General features: G+C 42.5%; 1 protein-coding gene and 1 long non-coding RNA gene across 3 annotated transcripts in view; one reads left to right on the top strand and one right to left on the bottom strand.

The window, feature by feature from the left end:
• Nucleotides 1-11,680: 11,680 nt before the first annotated feature.
• Nucleotides 11,681-12,697, bottom strand: LOC125106007 (uncharacterized). The gene is made up of 2 exons (XR_007129194.1): nt 12,444-12,697; nt 11,681-11,894 (listed from the first exon to the last, which is right to left on the bottom strand). It is a non-coding gene; the product is annotated as an uncharacterized LOC125106007 (long non-coding RNA).
• A 188-nt stretch (nt 12,698-12,885) lies between these two features.
• Nucleotides 12,886-19,099, top strand: part of ITPR2 (inositol 1,4,5-trisphosphate receptor type 2) — a 491,082-nt gene continuing 484,868 nt past the window's right edge. The window contains exon 1 of one of the 2 annotated variants that reach the window (XM_047741840.1): nt 12,886-13,369. In XM_047741840.1, coding sequence (XP_047597796.1) covers nt 13,278-13,369 — 92 coding nt within the window. In that variant the 5' untranslated portion in view covers nt 12,886-13,277. The remainder of the gene's footprint in view (nt 13,370-19,099) is intronic. The other variant, XM_047741839.1, reaches the window with a different exon arrangement.

Below are 19,099 nucleotides of genomic sequence, written 5' to 3'. Positions count from 1 at the left end.
GTTTGATAAGCAGAGATTGCAGGGGTGATCATGGCTCAGCCCAACGCCCATAGCTAAGGCAAAAACGGTAACGAGTCTAGTCGCAACACTTTCCTGGAACATGGTCCCCAGAAATAAGCAGACTGCAAACACCGATAAGGTTGTTATGGAGAACTGCATTCCGATCTTAAATCTACTTCTGCCAAGAAGGGTGGATTCGAATTCTACAGGCCTCTTGGATTTTCACTTGGCACCCTTTTCTGCAGAGATGTTCTGAGAGGTGCCAGGAGAGTGGCCCAGAAGAAACTGAATTACTAAAATGCCATGAAGGTGTATGTGCTCTGTGCATGATTTGACTATGAGGAATGTGATCAACATTTCCTTGAAATATATACATAGATACATTTCCTTGAAAATATACATTAATAGGAAAAGATTAATTAAAACACCATGATCAAAAGTTTCCAAGGATATCTTCTGCACAGCTGAATCTGATGATTCCCTTTTTCTATTTCCTTGGCTTCATTCTGCTCTGTCACCTTAGACTTTCTTCAAAAAAATCCCATAATTTATCTCAAGCTTTTCAACTTAAAATCAAATGTCATTTATTGCTGTTTTTAAAATTTTTTTCATTAAAAAAATAACCTATATGCTCTAAAACATTTAAAAAGTAAAAAAAAGAATACCCATAATTTTATCACGCAAGTCTTTTTTTCATTTATTTTTCCTACATTTTTGTGACCATACTCAATATAGAACTTTTATCCTGCATTTGAAGTCATGATATAAATCATTTTATATATTATCACATATTCTTTTTTTTTTTTTTTAGATTTTATTTATTTATTTCAGTGAGACGGTGAGAGAGGGAACACAGGCAGATGGGGATGGGGACGGATTGAGGGAGAGGGAGAGGCAGGCTTCCTGCTGAGCAGGGAGCCCGATGCAGGCTCAATCCTAGGACCCTGGGATCATGACCTGAGTTGAAGGCAGATACTTAACTGACTGAGCCACCCAGGTGCCCCATATTATTACATATTCTGAACAAGAATCATTGGCTACGTATGTCAGCGGCTACAGTTTATATCACTAATTTGCTATTGTTCAATGTTTACTTTATCTCCAATGTTTATTTTTATTAATACTATGATAAATACAATTGTGAATAAAGTATTTTTTCAAATATAGGATTATAGCCTTAGGATATATTCAGAAGTTCCATTTTGCCATTTAAAATGGTTGTAGAAGATTTTTTTTTTTTTTAAGATTTTATTTATTTATTTGTCAGAGAGAGCGAGGGAGAGAGAGCGAGCACAGGCAGACGGAATGGCAGGCAGAGGCAGAGGGAGAAGCAGGTTCCCCGACGAGCAAGGAGCCCGATGTGGGACTCGATCCCAGGACGCTGGGATCATGACCTGAGCCGAAGGCAGCTGCTTAACCAACTGAGCCACCCAGGCGTCCCTAAAATGGTTGTAGAAGATTTGAGTTTGGTTGTTTCAATATCAGCCTTGGTTATTATAACTAAAAAATATTTTTCTAATCTGATACGTGAGAAATGGCATCTCATTATTATATGATTTTAATTTCTTGCCTATAATCAACCTTTTGCCTATAACATTTGATGCAAAGTTTTCCCATTTTTGTCTTCTACTTTTTGATTTTATTAGCGTTTTGACATAAAAATTCAAAGTTGTATGAATTAAACTTACTTGATATTTTGCTTTATATTTTTATATTAGTGCATAAATATTTCTAAGCTAAGAAATCCCTCATTCATAGACTGCTGAATTTAAATTCAATTTGGGGGGGATATTTTAGAAATATTGAATGATAACATATTCACCGGAATTTATTTTTATCTTAAAATATTATGTGATATCCTAAAACAGTACTAAATTGATATTCATCATATAAGTGAATAATCACCTCAGCATCTTTTCTTGAGTAATCTCATGCCTTCTCATTGCTTTTTGATGCTTCCTTTATCAACTACTGAGTTCTTACAGATAGGCCTGAAGACTGTGGCTATGTGCCCATTTGCACAAGTAGTTGGCACCACCTGCCACTCCCCCACCCTCACAGGTGGGTGAGTGCAGGTCACATTTCCAGAAGCATTCCTTGGGAGGGCCAAGCTTCTGACCTCCCTGAAGTTTACTTCCTTGGTGATTGATCAATGTGCCTATCATTTAAATAAACACTCACCTGGCTCCTCTCAGTCCTTCAGATACTTAGTTGGCCCACATACCACCAAATGACTTGAAAAGATAGAAAATCCCAGAAAAAGCCCATTTCCAGAGCGTTCATCATGAGCAGCTCATGGAATGGAAGAATTATGACCAGGATTCTAGAGTATTTCCTGTGTTACTGACTTCAGTGCTATGTGTGGGTGTGAGGGGAGATGCAAGGGAAGTACAGGACAGAGTTCTTGCCTTGAATGAGGGTGATCTGGATGTACACGCCTGAGATAATGCACACGAGCAAGCCCACAGACGTACACTTAACACCGTGCATATGAAGGAGAGGAAACCACAGCATACTTGGGGAGGGGCTGGGAGTGGGAAAAAAGAACTTCCGGAAATTCTCCCTGAGTCTCCTCCCTGGTGTTTCCTTTATCTGAATTATGGTGCTATTTTCTCTTTTCTCTCCATGTATCTTACCAACTGAGGGACTTTGGGTAGGTTCCCTAACTTCTCTAAGTCTCAGTTTCTGCAGCTATAAAATGGGGCTAAGAATAGCAATTATCTCATGGAGGTTATTACAGAATGTATGAAGTGTGCTCGGCACAGAGACTCAAACATCAATGTTGTTAAGTTATGTTAGTTTCCTTCTTCACAGTGCATGCCTTTCCCCTCCCTCAGGACTTGTTCCTAATTCTTTTATTCCCATTGACATTTAATATTGGCAAGTTTGGACTTACTTGTCTGTGTTCCCTCATCAAGATAGTTTAAAATTCTGAAGTAGACGTTCAAGAGCCATCAGAAATTCAGAATTCAGGATCTTGGGACCTGGACTACACTTTGAGAAATTTCTCTTAATTTGGATTTTAAGGCTTAAGAGGTCAAGCTGCCCCCTCTTATGATCTCCAGAGGTCTGCAAGAGGCGAGAGATCATCAAAGTTCTGCATTACACCTTCCCTATTATTTCCCAGGGGACCACAGCGTGACAGTGGTGTTAGATGGCCGTTTTCTCTGTGGGTTTTATCTGCTCCCTTCTGTGAAGAGATAAAAGCTGTCAGCTTGTGGAAGACAGAGATCCCATCTGACATTCTTTGGTGGTTTTGGAGCACCAGGCTGGAAATTTAGTTGCTTTTGTTTCTTTTGTCTCAAAATTTGTGTTTCCTATTATGTCTGAAATTTTCTTACTAAAAATCAGATTTCTTTCAAAAAAATTCACATATCCCTGAAAGAGATAAAAATTTCAATAATTATCAGTGATTACCACTGTTTACTGAAGGGACTGATGGGTAAATGAAAAAATGATTGACTCAGTCTCTGGAGGTGGGCGCTGACTCAGTCACTAACGTGTCCTCTAAAACAGGTCACAATCTCTGATGCTTGGTTTCTTATGACCCTCACAACTGCTTTTCTCTCAGATAATGATAATCAGAAAAGTAATTAACATTTATGGAGCACTTTGTGGCAGGTACCATGTCAAGCCCTTTAAGTGTATTTTCTAATTTAAACCTCACAGGGGACCGTAGGAGGTAGGCACCATGATTGCCTTCATTTTACAGTTAAGGAAAATGAAACTGTGGTTAATCTTTTTTTTTTTTTTTTTTTTGTAAAGACTGGCAAAGGGGAAATTAGTGACTTAAATCAGTTCTATGTGATGCTTATATTCTTTTTTTTTAAAAGATTATTTATTTATTTATTTGACAGACAGAGATCACAAGTAGGCAGAGAGACAGGCAGAGAGAGAGGAAGAGAAGCAGGCTCTCTGCTGAGCAGAAAGCCGGATGCGGGGCTCGATCCCAGGACCCTGGGATCATGACCCGAGCTGAAGGCAGAGGCTTTAACCCACTGAGCCACCCAGGCGCCCCTGATGCTTATATTCTTAAAAAATTCTGCTGTATAGTCATGAGAGCCTCTGAAATGATTGATAAATGCTATCCTGATATATAGATGGAAATTGCATTTGGGAAGTATCATTATACATTGAAGTAGGAAAGATTTTAAATATTGGTATATTTTTCTGCAAAATTTCCGTTCTCCTTTGTTATCAGAACTAGGCCATGAGCAATTCAATGGCAGATAATATAAGTATCTCTAGGTGCTATGACCCTATCAAATAAGTTGAAAGAATATTTAATAGGATGTTCATTTGGGAATTTCAGCAGAGGCATCAAAGTACAATGAGACCAAGATGCAAATTTTAAAAGGAACTATTTGAAAACCAGGGCTATAATGCATAAAAACCCTGCTGCCAGATCAAAGATCTAAAACGGTTGAGCTGTTAGAGATAAGAGAGGATTCTGCAATGGTGAGTGCTGTGCTATGAGTTGCTGCTGTGTTCTGAGTCCTGCTCTGCCCCAGGGCGTGGGAAAGGACCCTGGTGTGGAGGGGTGGAGGTAGTGATGGACTTCTAGTCTAGTGAGAGGAACTTCAAAGGCTCCACTTGGGAAGCATGGTGTTTGTCTTCTGTAGGGAAATAAAGTAGATTGATTTGAGACTCCAGCTTTGGAAACAGAGAGGTGAAGGGTCAGGAGATGGGCTGGACAGCATTCTTGGAATGAAAATCAGACTTGCTGATGCTCTGAGATTGGCCTGCTTTTCCAGAGTTTTCTCCGTCTGACAGATTTTTTCTTGTGAACCACGCCTTAAAAAGAGAGCAGGTCTGAGATTATTCCTAAACTCTTGTCTAACAGACAACACTTAGACAGTGATCAAAATTCATATCCTCAACAAGGGCAGATGGCACCTGGGGAAGAACATGTCAACACTTGTAGAGTATTCTGTCTGGAAAGGCTTCACTTACCTAATTCTGAAGAAACGCAAGACAAATCCAAATTGAGGAATACCCTATAAATTAATGGCCTATATTCTTAAAAAATGTCAATGTCATTAAAGATGAAGGATGGCTGAGGAACTGGTATAGATCAAAACAGTCTAAAGAGATTTGATAACCAAATGTTACATGTGATCCTGAATGGGATTCTGTGCCAGAGGAATAAACTGCTTTAGATTTTTATTTTCTTGTATTTATTTTATTTCATTTCTTTTAAGATTTTATTTATTTATTTGACAGATAAAGAGATAGCACAAGCAGGGGGAATAGCAGGCAGAGGGAGAAGCAGGCTTCTCACTGAGCAAGGAGCCCTATGTAGGGCTCGATCCCAGGACCCTGGGATCATGATCTGAGCTGAAGGCAGATGCTTAACTGACTGAGCCACCCAAGTGCCCCAGAACAACCTGTTTTAAAGGACATTATTTGGACAGTGGATACATTGGAATATGGGCAGTAGATTAAAGTTTTAGATCAATGTTACATTTTCTGAAACTTGATCACTGTCCTGTGGATATATAGTAGTCACCCCTGGTTTCATTATTCACAACAGTTTTAGTTACCTTCAGTCAACTGTGGTTTAGCAGCAGGTGATCCTCCTGATGAATCAGAAGATCAGTAGCCTAACACTGTGTCACAATGTCTATGTCATTCACCTCACTTCATCTCATCACATAGGCATTTTGTCATCTCACATCATCACGAGAAGAAAAAAAGTCTATGTACAGGGTGGTAAGATATTTTGAGAGAAAGATGCCACATTCACATAAATTTATTACAGCATATTGTTATAAATGTTCTTTTTATTATTGTTGTTGTTAATCTCTTACTATGCCTAACTTATCAATTAAACTTTATCATAGGTATGTATATATGTATAGGAAAGAACATAGCATTGATAGGGTTTGGTACTATCTGTGGTTTTAGGCATCCATTAGGGATCTTGGAATGTATCTCCTGAGGATAAGCGGGGACTACTATATAAGAGAATCTCTTTATTCTTAAAAATACATGAAGTATTAAGAGATAAATGGGGATGATGTATTCAACCTACACTCAAGTAATTCTGAAAATAAATTCTATGTGTCTGTGTATGTGTGTGTGTGCATAGAGAAAGACAATTATAAACAGACATGGCAAATTATAAAAATGTTGAATTTGGGTCAAAGTCCTGTACTCTCTTTATAACTATTCTGTGTTTGAGCTTATTTTAAAATGAAAATGAGGGGCGCCTGGGTGGCTCAGTGGGTTAAGCCGCTGCCTTCGGCTCAGGTCTTGATCTCAGGGTCCTGGGATCGAGCCCCGCGTCGGGCTCTCTGCTCAGCAGGGAGCCTGCTTCCTCCTCTCTCTCTGCCTGCCTCTCTGCCTGCTTGTGATCTCTCTCTGTCAAATAAATAAATAAAATCTTTAAAAAAAAATGAAAATGAAAAACAAGTCATTTTCTCAGCAAGGCCTCCCACTAGCCAACGTTTGTTTTAACCTTGTCTTGTACAACCTGTGCCCATGCATAGTTCCCCCTTCAGAAATGCGAGTACCCGCTAAATCAGAATCTCTGGGGATGGGGCCCTGGGATCTGTGTTTTAACTCTCTAGATGGTTCTCATATACACTCAAGTTTGAGAAGCACTGATTTTGACCGCTCAGGGGCCCTGCCTGGAATTGGGGTGTGGTGATAATTCAGGCATGGGGAAAAGGTGATGGCTTTCAGGGAGCTGATCACAGGATCTAGCTCACAACAATGGCTGAGGATAGACATGAGATACTCTTCCTTTATTCTCCCCAATACCATCCACTATTCCTCAAGTACACAGAATTTTTTAGTCCAGAATTTCACATCAAAAGTATCAATGACTAATGTATATTTATGAGAGAACAAATGCATTGATTCTCCATAGAGAATATACATCAGTTATGGTGAATTGGCACCGTTGTCCATTTTCAGCTGAGGTAGTGAGGGGAGGTAGAGCTTTTTCCTCATCTCCATGGAGGATATTTTGGAGGGGAAGATGTGAAGAGTGCTAATGCTCATGACTCTCCTAACTGGAGATAGGTTGGTTCTTGGTATGTCAGACTTATTGATCTGTCTGAAAGGGAAAGGAAATTGGAGAAAGATGGAAAGATTGATGGAATGAGGGGGCCCGTGGAGTATTTTATATGCTCATTCTGGTGCAGTAAGGACGCCAGAATGCACAGCAGGCTACAAAATTTTCAGGACCCAGTGCAAAAGATAATGTGGTAACTTTTGTTCAAAAATAAGAATTTCAAGATGGTGCCAGGGAAATATCAAATCAAGCACAGGGCCCTTCTAAGCACTCGACTGCGTATTACAGCACAGGTTGCACAACTGTAAAGCAGACCCTGCCTGAATCTCCTATGGACACAAGGAGACCACAGCTGCTAGGACTCTGCCCAAGGGGAGAGGAGAGGACTCTGCCTGCAGGCTACACTGACAATGATGGAGCTTCAGGGTTTGCAACATGTCATGCCAGGGGCAGCTCTCCCACTTCAAAAAACTGTGCACTGCAGAAATCCTTCAGAGCAGCTAAAAACATCACTCATGGGCCCAACAGAGAGTTAATATTTGATACCTACCTGAATGCAACCAGTCAATGCTGGCCAGACAAACATCAAAGAGGACTGGAATCATACATCCAGTTCAGAGTGCTATTTCATGATAGCACTGAAATAGCACTGATTCTACTTCCCTAACCCAACATGGAAGGAGCTCAAATGCGAAGATGTACGGAGAGGAGAAAAGGACAGCCCCACACTCCCTTCCTCATGGCTGCCACATTAATATAAGGAAGTCAGGAAGAGATATGACCAAGTTTTCAACTGACCTGGAATGGGGTATGTGTGTATGTTTAATAACTGAAAATAACTAAATCCAAGGGCTCTCCTTGAAATGTCATTACGGAACAGAACATATAGATTTGATGTTGCAAGGCAGTGACTTAAAAACTCATATTTTATTTGTACCTCATGAGGCAAACTGCTCAATAATCTGGTTACATATTAAAAATTATATTTAGTACTAGGCAGGGAATGAGGAAAGCTATTCATGACTCAGTTGACAGATCACAGATTTCAAACCCTTTCACTTCTAGTCTTGATCTGAGGAATCCAAGTGAACCGTGGATATAAATCACCCTGAAAATATCTCTGATGGAAGAACTTTTTATTGCACACTTATTTTTTGATATAATCAATCTTTTGGGAGTAAACATTTCCAATATTATACTATGCTCTATTTATTACCTCTCTTGTAGATTTTTTAGGGCAATGATGACTGGGCTTTTGGTGAAGTGATTCATAGTCTCAGCACAGGAGACTCTTTGAATGTCATTTGGTTGAACTGATGTTTGTGACGTCTTCTGTTATTCCCATCAGAGGTAATAAAATTATTTAAGCATTAAAAAATTCCTTATCAGGGGTGCCTGGGTGGCTCAGTCAGTTCAGCATCTAACTCTTGATTTCAGTTAAGGTCATAACCTGAGGGTCATGAGATCAAGCCCTGAATAGGCCTACTTGCTCAGTGTGGAGTCTGCTTAAGATCCTCTCCCTCTCCCTCCATCCCCCTCCCCTTGCCCCCCACCTCAAGTGTGTGCTTTCTCTCTCTCTCTCTCAAAAAAAATTCCACAATAGTTATTATTACATCAATCTATCAACTCTTTATTGAAGCCCTAAATGAGGACTGCTAGGCCCCATAAGGGATGAAACATGAATTAGACACTCATTCTCAAGAGGTAAGGCTCAAGATGTATGGAAATAACCAGAAGGCAAGGTGGAAAGTATTGAATGATAACTAAAAAGAGATGTACCCTTAGGCTTGGCAACTGAGCTCCTGCCCTGGGCTTTGAATTGTGGAGGGCCCTATTCTGGACCAAGGAGACATGCTTACCAGCAGCCCAAGTTTCCTCCCACTCCTAGAATATGTTCTGGGTATCTGAGACCCCAGAATCCCACACATAGATGGCCCCTTACCCACTTTCCCAAGTGTGGACTGGACATCTGGTATGTGCAGGGTGGGCCCAAGAAGTGGTTGAGGAATGACTCAATCACTTGTAGAGATGTACATGTTGAGATGTAGATAGGATGAACTTGGAAAATGTAGGCCAATTCTCCCTGTACTACCTGTAACAGTTACTTAGCTTCATTTGCAACGTTTAATATTCAGACTGTTATGAGTGTCTCCAATTACTCTTGCCCTGGAGACCCACAAATGTTAGGGGCAGGGTGGTCTGGCCATGGGAATTCATGAAGAGTGAGAACTTGGCCTTGGCAGAATCCGAGAAGCCTCACTGGGGAGGTAGAGCTTGAACAGGCAGAGGTGGAAGAAGGGAAGGAGGAGGAGGAATTTCCAGCAGAGGGGGACCTCACATTCTAAGACATGGATCTAAAAGTGCCAGCTTGTATGTGGGAAGTCTAGTTTTCTGTGAGGATATCAGGAGTGGAAGAGGGAGAAATCAAGGTTAGAGAAAGAAAAGGAGACCGGATCATGGACTGCCCGGAATGTTGGGACATGGTGAAGTGTCTTGTATTCTCAGCACAGGAGATTCATTTACATGGACTGATGTTCACAACATCTAATATTCACTCCAGCAGGTTAGGGTCTTCTGTAGACAATGGGGCATCCTTGTAAGTTTGAAAAGTTTTGAACCTATCAACTTTGTAAGGAGACAGTGCTGGCTTGCCATGAGGGTGGCGAGTAGGGAGACTGGAAGGGTAGGGGACAATGACCAGAAACACTACAGAATGGAGCAAGGATAGTGGAAAAAGTAAAAAAAGGAAACACATTTGAGATAATAGAAGAGGAAGAAATATGTAGAGAAAGGAATAAAGAGTGACTCCAAGACTCGGTGCCTGGATTCGTAAAGAGGTTGGTGAAGCCATTTGATGAAAATGTGATTGCTAGGTTCGTCTGGCTGGCTCAGTCAGTAGAGCATGCAACTTTTGGTCTGTAGTGGTGAGTTTGAGCCCCCACATTGGGGGTAGAGTTTATTTATTTATTTATTTATTTTTACCTGAACTGAGCTGAAGGCAGATGCTTAACCAACTGAGTCACCCAGGTGCCCTGGTAGAATTTATTTAAAAAGAAAAAAGCAAAAGCTGATTTCTCTTGGAAGCTGGTACATTTTTGACCTTGCATAGTTAGTCAGATGATTAGTGAGGAATGAAGTGATATGTTTTACCCTACCTAGCGTTTCACTGAATCTTTTCATTTGTACTCTAATACCTTTTCCTGGTCTGAGCAGCTAGATATGAGGCTGCCCTTGCCCAAAGTAGGTGTCAGTTAGGACCAAGGGCACAGAGTCAAGTTAAAGAAAAAAAATTGCCAAACACAAGTGTAAGTTTGAAGAATACTTTTTGAGGGAGTCTCTTTTAACCTTACCTTTTGTTTCTCTCCATCCCCAACCCTGAGACTATCTTTTACTGATCTTTTTTTTTTTAAGATTTATTTGAGAGAGAGAGAGTGTGAGAGAGCATGAGCAGGGGAGAAGGGTAAAGAGGGAGGAAGAAGCAGACTTCCCACTGAGCAGGGAGCTCCAGGTAGGGCTTGAGGTGGGGCCCGATGGGGCTCAATCCCAGGACTCTGGAACCATGACCTGAGCCAAAGGCAGACACTTAACTGACTAAGACACCCAGGCATCCCAATATGTTTTAACATAGCCACAGAGATGTACAACCATCACAATTAATTTTAGAACATTTTCATCTCCCACCAAAAGAAACCCTATGTGCTTTATTTACCTACTCCAAGCCCTTTTTACCACCGGCCATAGATAATCTTATTCTGGACATTTCCTATAAATTGAATTATATATGATCTTTCACTTAGCAGAATCTTTTTAAGGTTCATCCATTTTGTAGCATGAATCAGTACTTCATTCCTTTTCATGGTCAACTAGTGTTCCCCTGTGTTTATCTATTCATTAATTGATGGACATTTGGGAAACTTCCACTTTGGGCTTTTATGAATAAAGCTACTGTGAACATTTGTGTACAAGTTTTGTGTGCATATATAAATGTTTTCATTTCTCTTGGATATATACCTAGAGATGGAATTGCTGGGTCAAATGGTAACTTTATGTTCAACTTTCTGAGGAAGTCCTAAACTGTTTTCCAAAGCACAGTGCCATTTTACATTTCCTCTAGCAGTGTTTGAGGGTTCTGGTGTCCAAGGGAAAACATTTATGACTTTGAGCAATAATTGTTGAGTATCCATTACATGTATGGCACAGGACCGTGCAATAAGGGCAACAATAGAATGAAATACCCAAATCCCCCAGATAAACAGAAACCTCCATTTCCAGGGTCATCATTTTGTTCAATCTGAAACTTTTAAATAGTTCATGTTCAGTGTCTCCGAGGCCCCAAACAATAGTACCATTTCTGTAGACACCGGAGGGTTTCTATCATGCAACAGGCATTTCCAAGTTGCTTAGTACCCTTTTCCAAATGAGAACACGGAACTAAAGAGATCTGTCAGCTGCATGGTAGGACAATGACTGGGTCCAGTTTATCTCAGCGCTTACAGGCTTTGCGGGGGCATTTCCTGGATTCTGGGTCTAACACTCTATTCTCTTCTTTCCTGCAAGCTTTTTAAGCACACACATTCGAATATGAAGTTTATTTTTCTTTCATATTCCATTATGTGATTATAAGTCTCAACCCAAACCATCTACGAACTGTAAGATATGTAAGACATCTCTGCACTATAAGTTTTGGTCAGGTGCACAATTTGACATACACTCCTCTGCAGGCACAGCCCCCACCTCCTCCCTTCTGTAGACCTTGCTCTGTGGCGATTACTCAGGTTGCAATTCTTTGATCAGTTTGCTGGTGTCATAACCTATGTTGAAAAGGGTCTTCAGGTCTTCTCCAGGTCTTCCAGAAAGGTAGGGCAAAAGACTTCTAAAATGATAAGAGGGGTATTAAAGCACAGAGGTGTGGAAACGTGTCCAGCCACTACTATCATTTGTGACTGCTGGAGTTTTAACAGTCAGCATCTTTAAATTTAAACATATGAAGATTTTCAATGAGATGCTGACAATGGGCTCACGAGGTGGAAGGTTAAAACTGGCTTGGAGTTAAGGAAGCAACAGGAGGCCTGTCCTTGGAGACTAGAGAAGGTTCCCCACTACCGGTTGGCTACAAGAATTGCTGGCTCGGCCATGTGAGGTTTACCTCCATGGAAGTTTGCGTCCACCTGGACACCTGCTGACAGGTCAAGTTTCACTAATACCACATACTTGAGACAAAACCTACATACTCCAAGGAACTACAGATCCATCCATCTTTCCCCCTTCCCTCCCTTTCTTTCTCCTTTCCTCCCTCCTCCCTCTTCCTTATTTTCTTTATTATGTATTTATTCTTTATTTCCACCCCCCCCCCCTTACTTCAACACCTTCCTCTGCCTTCGTCAGCAAATTACCCACCCCCACCCATGGTCCCCCGATCCACCTTTTCATCTCCAGGCGTTTAGCTGGCTCACTCCACCGCTCGCGTCCTCCGCGCCCGGCCCAAGGCCAACGGTCACCCTCCCTGCCCTTTTAAAAACTCGGGGAAAACGTCTTGGCCCCGCCATCCCTCGCTTTCCCCGGCGGGGACTGTCGCACGCCAGGCGCGGACGCTCCAGGGCGACTATCACGTGCCCTCTCCCCGGCTCGGGGGTCCCGCTGCCCCTCCAGAGCCCGCGGTACACCATAGCGCGCGGCTTCCCGGGTGGCCCGGCCTAGGCACAGTCGCCCCGCCCGGGCCCAGCTCCTCCCCCGGCCGCCGCTCGCTGATTGGCCTCCCACCCCCTCTACCCCAGCTCCTCTCCTCCCCTCAGCCCAATGGGCATCGCCACCTGGTCCAAAAATTCCCCCGAGGGGACCGAGGGGTTCTGCAACCACCAGCACCCGCCGGGCGGCGGGAACGGCCGCGGTGGGGCGCAGAGCGGGGAGGGGACGCGGAGTGGGGAGCGGAGGAGGCGGGAGGAGGAGCAAAGGTGTTGGAGAGAAAACTTCTGAAAGGAACAGGAAACCTGCCGGGGAAGCGGCGGCTGCAGCTCTCGCGGCGCCGGGGCTGCGCACGTCGTGGGGTGTCCGCGGCCGCCGCTGCGCTTCTGGCCCGCTTCCCCGGCGCGGGGGCCCGGCTGAGCCACGACACTCGGTCACTCAGGCCGTGCCCTTCGCCGCCGCTGTCGGCGCTGCAGCCGTGCGCTCCGTGCCGCCCCCGCCGCGGCGGGTCCCCAGAGAGGTCCGCGAGGGCGCAGGGAAGAGGAGGGACGTCTACTTTGGAGCATGAAGCAGCATGTCTGATAAAATGTCCAGCTTCCTCTACATAGGGGACATCGTGTCCCTGTACGCGGAGGGCTCGGTCAACGGCTTCATCAGCACTCTGGGGTAAGCCGGGGGGCGAGGGCTGGGCAGCGTCCGCGCTCCATCTGCTGAATCGTCCCCGCCCCTGCTCGCGCCGCCGTGTCCCCCAGCTTCCCGCCCGGGGGTGGCCGGGCCGCGCGGCTGTGTCTGCGCGGGCGGACAGCGCCGGGCGCTCAGCTCGCTCGCAGGAAGCTGCCCCGAGCGGCAACACTTTCTCAGCAACTTCGTAATCTCAAGCTCAGAGACTCATCAGAAAAGGAGGAAGTGATTCAAAAGCCCGGAGACAGGCCCTGCGGAGAAGTTTTCGCTAGCTTCTCCGTGGGTTGTTTTCGTTAAAATGTTTGCTTTCCCTTAAAGGTAAAGCAAAACTGCACCTCTCCCCGGGTTTGCTAGCTCCCCACTCTACAGCTCCTGTCTCTCGGGGCCGGGTTTGTGAGAGCCGTGGGTAAAAGTCTGTGGCCTCGGACGTGAAACCCCAACGATGTGGTCGTGAGCCGGTGTGGCTTTGCCCCTGCGGGGTTGGTTGCTCACGGTCCCGTCGCCTCTGAAATAATTTCCTCTGGACTTCGCGCATCGGGGACTTGCCCCCTGCCTCAGGGGTAGCGGAGGGGCGAGTGCAGCGCCGTGACCCCCGGGGATCTCTGAGGGCCTCTTGGGTTCTAGAAGTCAGACGTGCTTTTCTCCTTCCCGGGTCTTGTCTCCCTGAAATCCTGAACCTCGCCTGGAACTCGGCCAAGTGCACGGCTCTTGAGATTCGAGTGATTTATGAGTGGGGGAGATATGTATATAAACATACCATGTGCTAGTTGGTTGAATAGGACTTCCTTGATTACTAGCATTTTTCTCTCTGTCCTGATTGTAAATACAAGTTAGCAGTTTAAATGCACAAGGCAGTGTATTTCGATTCGCACGCATTTTTTTGGGTTACCTTCTGGCCGCAGTACTTCAGACTGCCCCGTCTACAAGATTTCAGGCTGCGAAACTGGTGTTTCCACTCCTGGATGGTCACTGTTGTGTGCTGGTAGGTTTTAGGGCACATGACTGAACATGTAGGGTCCTTGGACCGTGACTGCGAGCCATATTATAACGGAGTGGTGCCTACACGAGGAAGTCACCTAACTTAGCTTGTGTTAATTGTGCATCTCCCCTAAGAGGAGAGAGAAGGGAGGGAGGAATAATTTAATGCCTTTAAGGTCAGTGTTAATTGTGAAATTGCAGTGTGGAAGAAAAATGTATCAGCGGCAACTGCCCGTGTTGGGTTTGTAAATCACGAGCTACCGTTTGTTCCTGACACAGTTCACAGCGTGAGGTCAGTTTTGGCGCCCCCAACAACATTTTGCAGATGAACTCCGCTGCACTTCACCTTTTCCAACCATAGACTCTCTGGGTGGGAGTTAAGCAGGAAATGCTCCAGGGCCAAAATGTTTAGAGTCAAATCCTGGCAAATCCACCTGTGAATCTTATGACCCTGGGCAAATTACAGAATTGCTCTGTATCTCAGGTTCCTCCGGTCTAAAAATGGGAATACTATTGGCTTCTGCCTCATAGGACTGTGTTGAAGAAGAAGGGAGTTATTATTTGCAAAGTGCCCAGCCCAGTACCCGGCACCTAATAAATACTTATGTGTTTGCTCTTCTAATCATCACTACCTTGGCGACTGTGGGCAATAGTTACCCTTGTGGACAAAATAATGAAAAGGACTAGGAATAGAGTATAAAGCCTGCGTAAATAAAGGTCCATGTTTTTGTAGTGTCTTGTTCAGCAAAGGGATGTGTTTGTGTACCTAGACCGACATGGGGCTAGAAGTGAAAAATCAGGAAGCTACAACTCTAGCAGCTGTGGAGTTTCTCCTGCTCCTTTATAGCGATCAAGGAACTGAGGGGATGAGAAATGAAGTGACTTGCCTAAGAAACGGGGGACATTCATGCCTCAAGCTGGAACTGTAACCCTGTCTCCAGATTCCCAGCAAAGTGTGGTTTCTTTGGTTACACATCATAATCTTTAAGCCTTGAGAAAAGTAAGCTCCTACCTTTAATGTAGCATATGTTTCTAAAAATATTATTTGTATTCAGTATTTCTTGCTGGTGTTTTGAAAGTTGGGTTTCCTTAGAATGTGCGTAGTATTATTTTCGGGTTAACAAACTGAGTCTCTTTGAGGTTAATAGGACAAGACCTCTGTGCAGCTTGGTTCTGAGGTAAGGAAGGTTCTTTACCCGTCCTACCCTTGGTGAAGCTTGGTGCTTTGATTGGATATTCTTTTTCTCTAACTGGTGGAGCTAGAAACTCATCTTAAAGTTTCTGATTTTTGTGTTAATTTTCTATTTGATACTTTGGATAGCATGATGGTTTTTTAAAATTCAGCCTAAGGGAGTAGTTAATGAGAACTTAGTTTACACAGCATTTCAAGGTAATTCTTGGTAAAGATATTTGTTTGCAAATGAACATTTGCTTTTAACATTTAGTGTGTGAGGGAGTTTTGGAGGATATGCATTGTTATCATTTAGCTTTGGGGAAGTTTTGCAATAAGGTAATGAGTTTTTCTGCTCAAAAAAAAAAAAAAATCAGTTTCACTCCATGAGAGTTTAGCAGGTTCCTCTTAGAGGTACTTCCTACTGGAAATGTGGGAGGATTCTCTTAGGCTCTGTGACCCAGCTTCCACGTTTGATTTTTCAGTCTGTGACAAATTAGAATGCACCAGTTGCAAAGATTTGCATTTCCTCTTTTTTCTCCAGTTATCCTTTAACCAATACCTATTTGATGTTTCTGAATCCCAAATTAATGCTGACTGAACTATTGTTCTCCCAGCTTGTGTAGGTGCCAGAGGGGCCTAATATGTATTTTCTCAATTAACTTTTCATCTAAAGATTTAGGAAACATTTATATTGATTTAAGGAAAATTGCTTTAAATCCTATAGAATGATGCTGCTGCATATATTTTAAATAGTCCCTTTTGCTAATGGTATGTTTCAGGGTTGTCGTATTTATTTATGTATTTATTCGACAGAGCGAGCGAGAGAGAGAGAGAGAGAGAGATCACAAGTAGGCAGAGAGGCAGGCAGAGAGAGAGGGGGAGGCAGGCTCCCCACTGTGTAGAGAGCCCAATGTGGGGGGTCGATCCCAGGACCCTGAGATCATGACCTGAGCTGAAGGCAGAGGCTTAAACCACTGAGCCACCCAGGTGCCCCTGTCGTTTTTACTTTTTAAAAAGAAGGGAGGCAGTAGGGATGCTTGGGTGGCCCAGTGGGTTAAGAGTCTGCCTTTGGCTCAGGTCATGATCCCAGGGTCCTGCGATCAAGTCCTATGCTGGGCTCCTTGCTCAGTGGTGAGCCTGCTTCTCCCTCTGCTTGCTGCTCCCCCTGCTTTTGTTCTCTCTCTCTCTCTGAATAAATAAATAGAATCTTAAAAATAAAAAAAGAAGGGAGGGAGTTTGGGATCTGCTGTACAATTTCAAATGTAGTGGTAATTGTTCCATCTCCCCTTTTAAATTTTCTTTAGCCTGAGACTTACTTCCCCGGTCATTGCTGTATGTGACACTTCATATTTCTGGGTCCATCCACTTGACCAAATGGTTAGATACCATACAGTGGGAATGAGCACAGCAGAACTTCCAGGATGGGTGGGATAGAATAGTAAAAAAGGTGTTTAACTCCTTCATTGTCTATCCTCCACACGATTGAGAAGTTAGCAAATGACACGTGTGATATGTGTATTTGTGTGTGTGTGTGTGTGTGTGTGTGTGTGTGTGTGTGTAAGTGATTGCTGCCTTTGGTTTGAGGTTTCTTTGTAGGATCTACCGAGAATCAACACCTACTAGTTAAGGTCTCAGGAAGCCATCAGTAGCATCACTGACGAGACAAGAGTGGTTCCCTTATTTCTTACTTTCTGCTTGATTTTGGCCAATTCAGTGAACTTTTCTGTTCCTTCTTTCCATGTTCAGTGATGGCCATTAGGTAGAGTGGTGATGTGTCACACAGTTTATACTTCTGGCTTCATTCCTCAGATGAATAAAACTGTAAATGAGTACCTTTTATTGTTCCCATTTATAGTCCCTTGAATTTTCCTTCCTGATCTTTTACTCTGTTTAACATTTTTGATATTCAAATACTTGTAAATTTGATTTATTATTACCTTTTCTTCTTTTTCTCATTGAATTATGCTACTCTTTTTATAGCTTTAAACATCTTTCCCTTCCTAGGACTGGCTGATCAGTGAAGAGTCAAGTAGATGACACAAGGAATGGTTATAGTCAAGTTTTATTTTAGAATAATTTGTAGGTTATCTTTAGTCTTCCAAATAGAACCCTTCAAGTTAACACCCAGTATTTCCTGCTTTAACTAGCTGTATAAACTTAGCTTTGTTTTGGCTAAGGCATATGTTATTGTGATAAAAATATCTAAAAATCCATTGAATATTTGCATGCATGTTCACTGGGGAGGAAGAAGACAGTATAATCTTGAATACTCAGTTGTTTTGGAAAGTCTAAGGGTTAGTAGTGTCACGTTATGGAACTTGAAATCTGCTCAAGTATGAAGACAGTTTCTGAAGTGGTGAACATAAAGGCTATTTTAAGCTAAAATGTCAACTGTTTCTTAAACTTAGAAGTCATTCCATAAATAACATTGCAACTTTTAGACCCTCTCTTGTGGAGAAAGCTCAGTCAGGTAAACACCATTCCTCCTAAATGCCCCCGATGCTTCCTTCTGATTGACTAGAATTCACAGACAACTGCTTGGCCTCATTCTAGGTTTAATAGATACTTTTTTTTTTTTTTTTTTGCTTAGGTAGCACATTTCATAATCACATTTTCCCTTGGAACTGTTCTTGTACAGATGGAATATAGATAACTCACAAATATAGACAGAATACGATAGACTCATAATTTAAAACTCAAATCCCAGTCATAGGGTGTCTCTTCATATATAAATCTAGAAGAAGAAGTAATAATGGACTTTTATGACAAATTTATAGCATAAAATAAGAATGAATTTTACTCTTTTTTTTTTTGAACACCTGATCTTGGTAACAGATCATCAGATTATAATGAGAAGTAAAAGTTTAATGACCATTCATTCATTCATTTATTTAGTAGATAAAACTGTGCCTTTCAAATGTATTGATGCCTTTTTTGTTTATGGTTCTCTTTCTTCTCCCATATAGATTTAGATAGGAAAGTTTTTAAAATATGCCTTCAGAAAACCATAATTCTAGTTAAAAAATACAAAACAATATATATGGAAAATAGTGAAAGAAAATAGAATAGCATATTAGCGGTGGTAGAACTGCACAGTGAATGAATAGGTGATTTTCATTTTCATTTTTGTATCTCCTATATTTCCCAGATTCTAGATATGTTTCTTTAATTAAACATCTATTACTGGTATAGTCAGGAGAGTTAGCTAAATTGAAAGTAATATTTTTAAAGATTCTTCATTTTCTTATTACTGTTAGTCAACAGTATTTATCTTTTTTTTTAAATTAAGGATTTTATTTATTTATTTGTCAGAATGAGAGAGAGAGAGAACAAGAGAGAGGGACCACAAGCATGGGGAGCAGCAGGCAGAGGGAGAAGCAGGCTCCCTGCTGAGCAGGGAGCCCCATGTGAGACTTGTTCCCAGGATTCTGGGATCATGATCTGAGCTGAAGGGAGAGGCTTAACCTACTGAGCCACTCAGGCGTCCCAATAGTATTTACCTTATAAAGCATAAATAGAGTTTTGTCCTCCTTATGGTCAGTGAAGAGAAACTACAAACTAGT

This window comes from Lutra lutra, chromosome 8, assembly GCF_902655055.1.
Source record: "Lutra lutra chromosome 8, mLutLut1.2, whole genome shotgun sequence".
In the NCBI taxonomy this organism is placed as follows: Eukaryota; Metazoa; Chordata; class Mammalia; order Carnivora; family Mustelidae; genus Lutra; species Lutra lutra.
The sequence above is the reverse complement of the archived record's forward strand: the minus strand, read 5'-3'. Positions and strand labels throughout refer to the sequence as shown.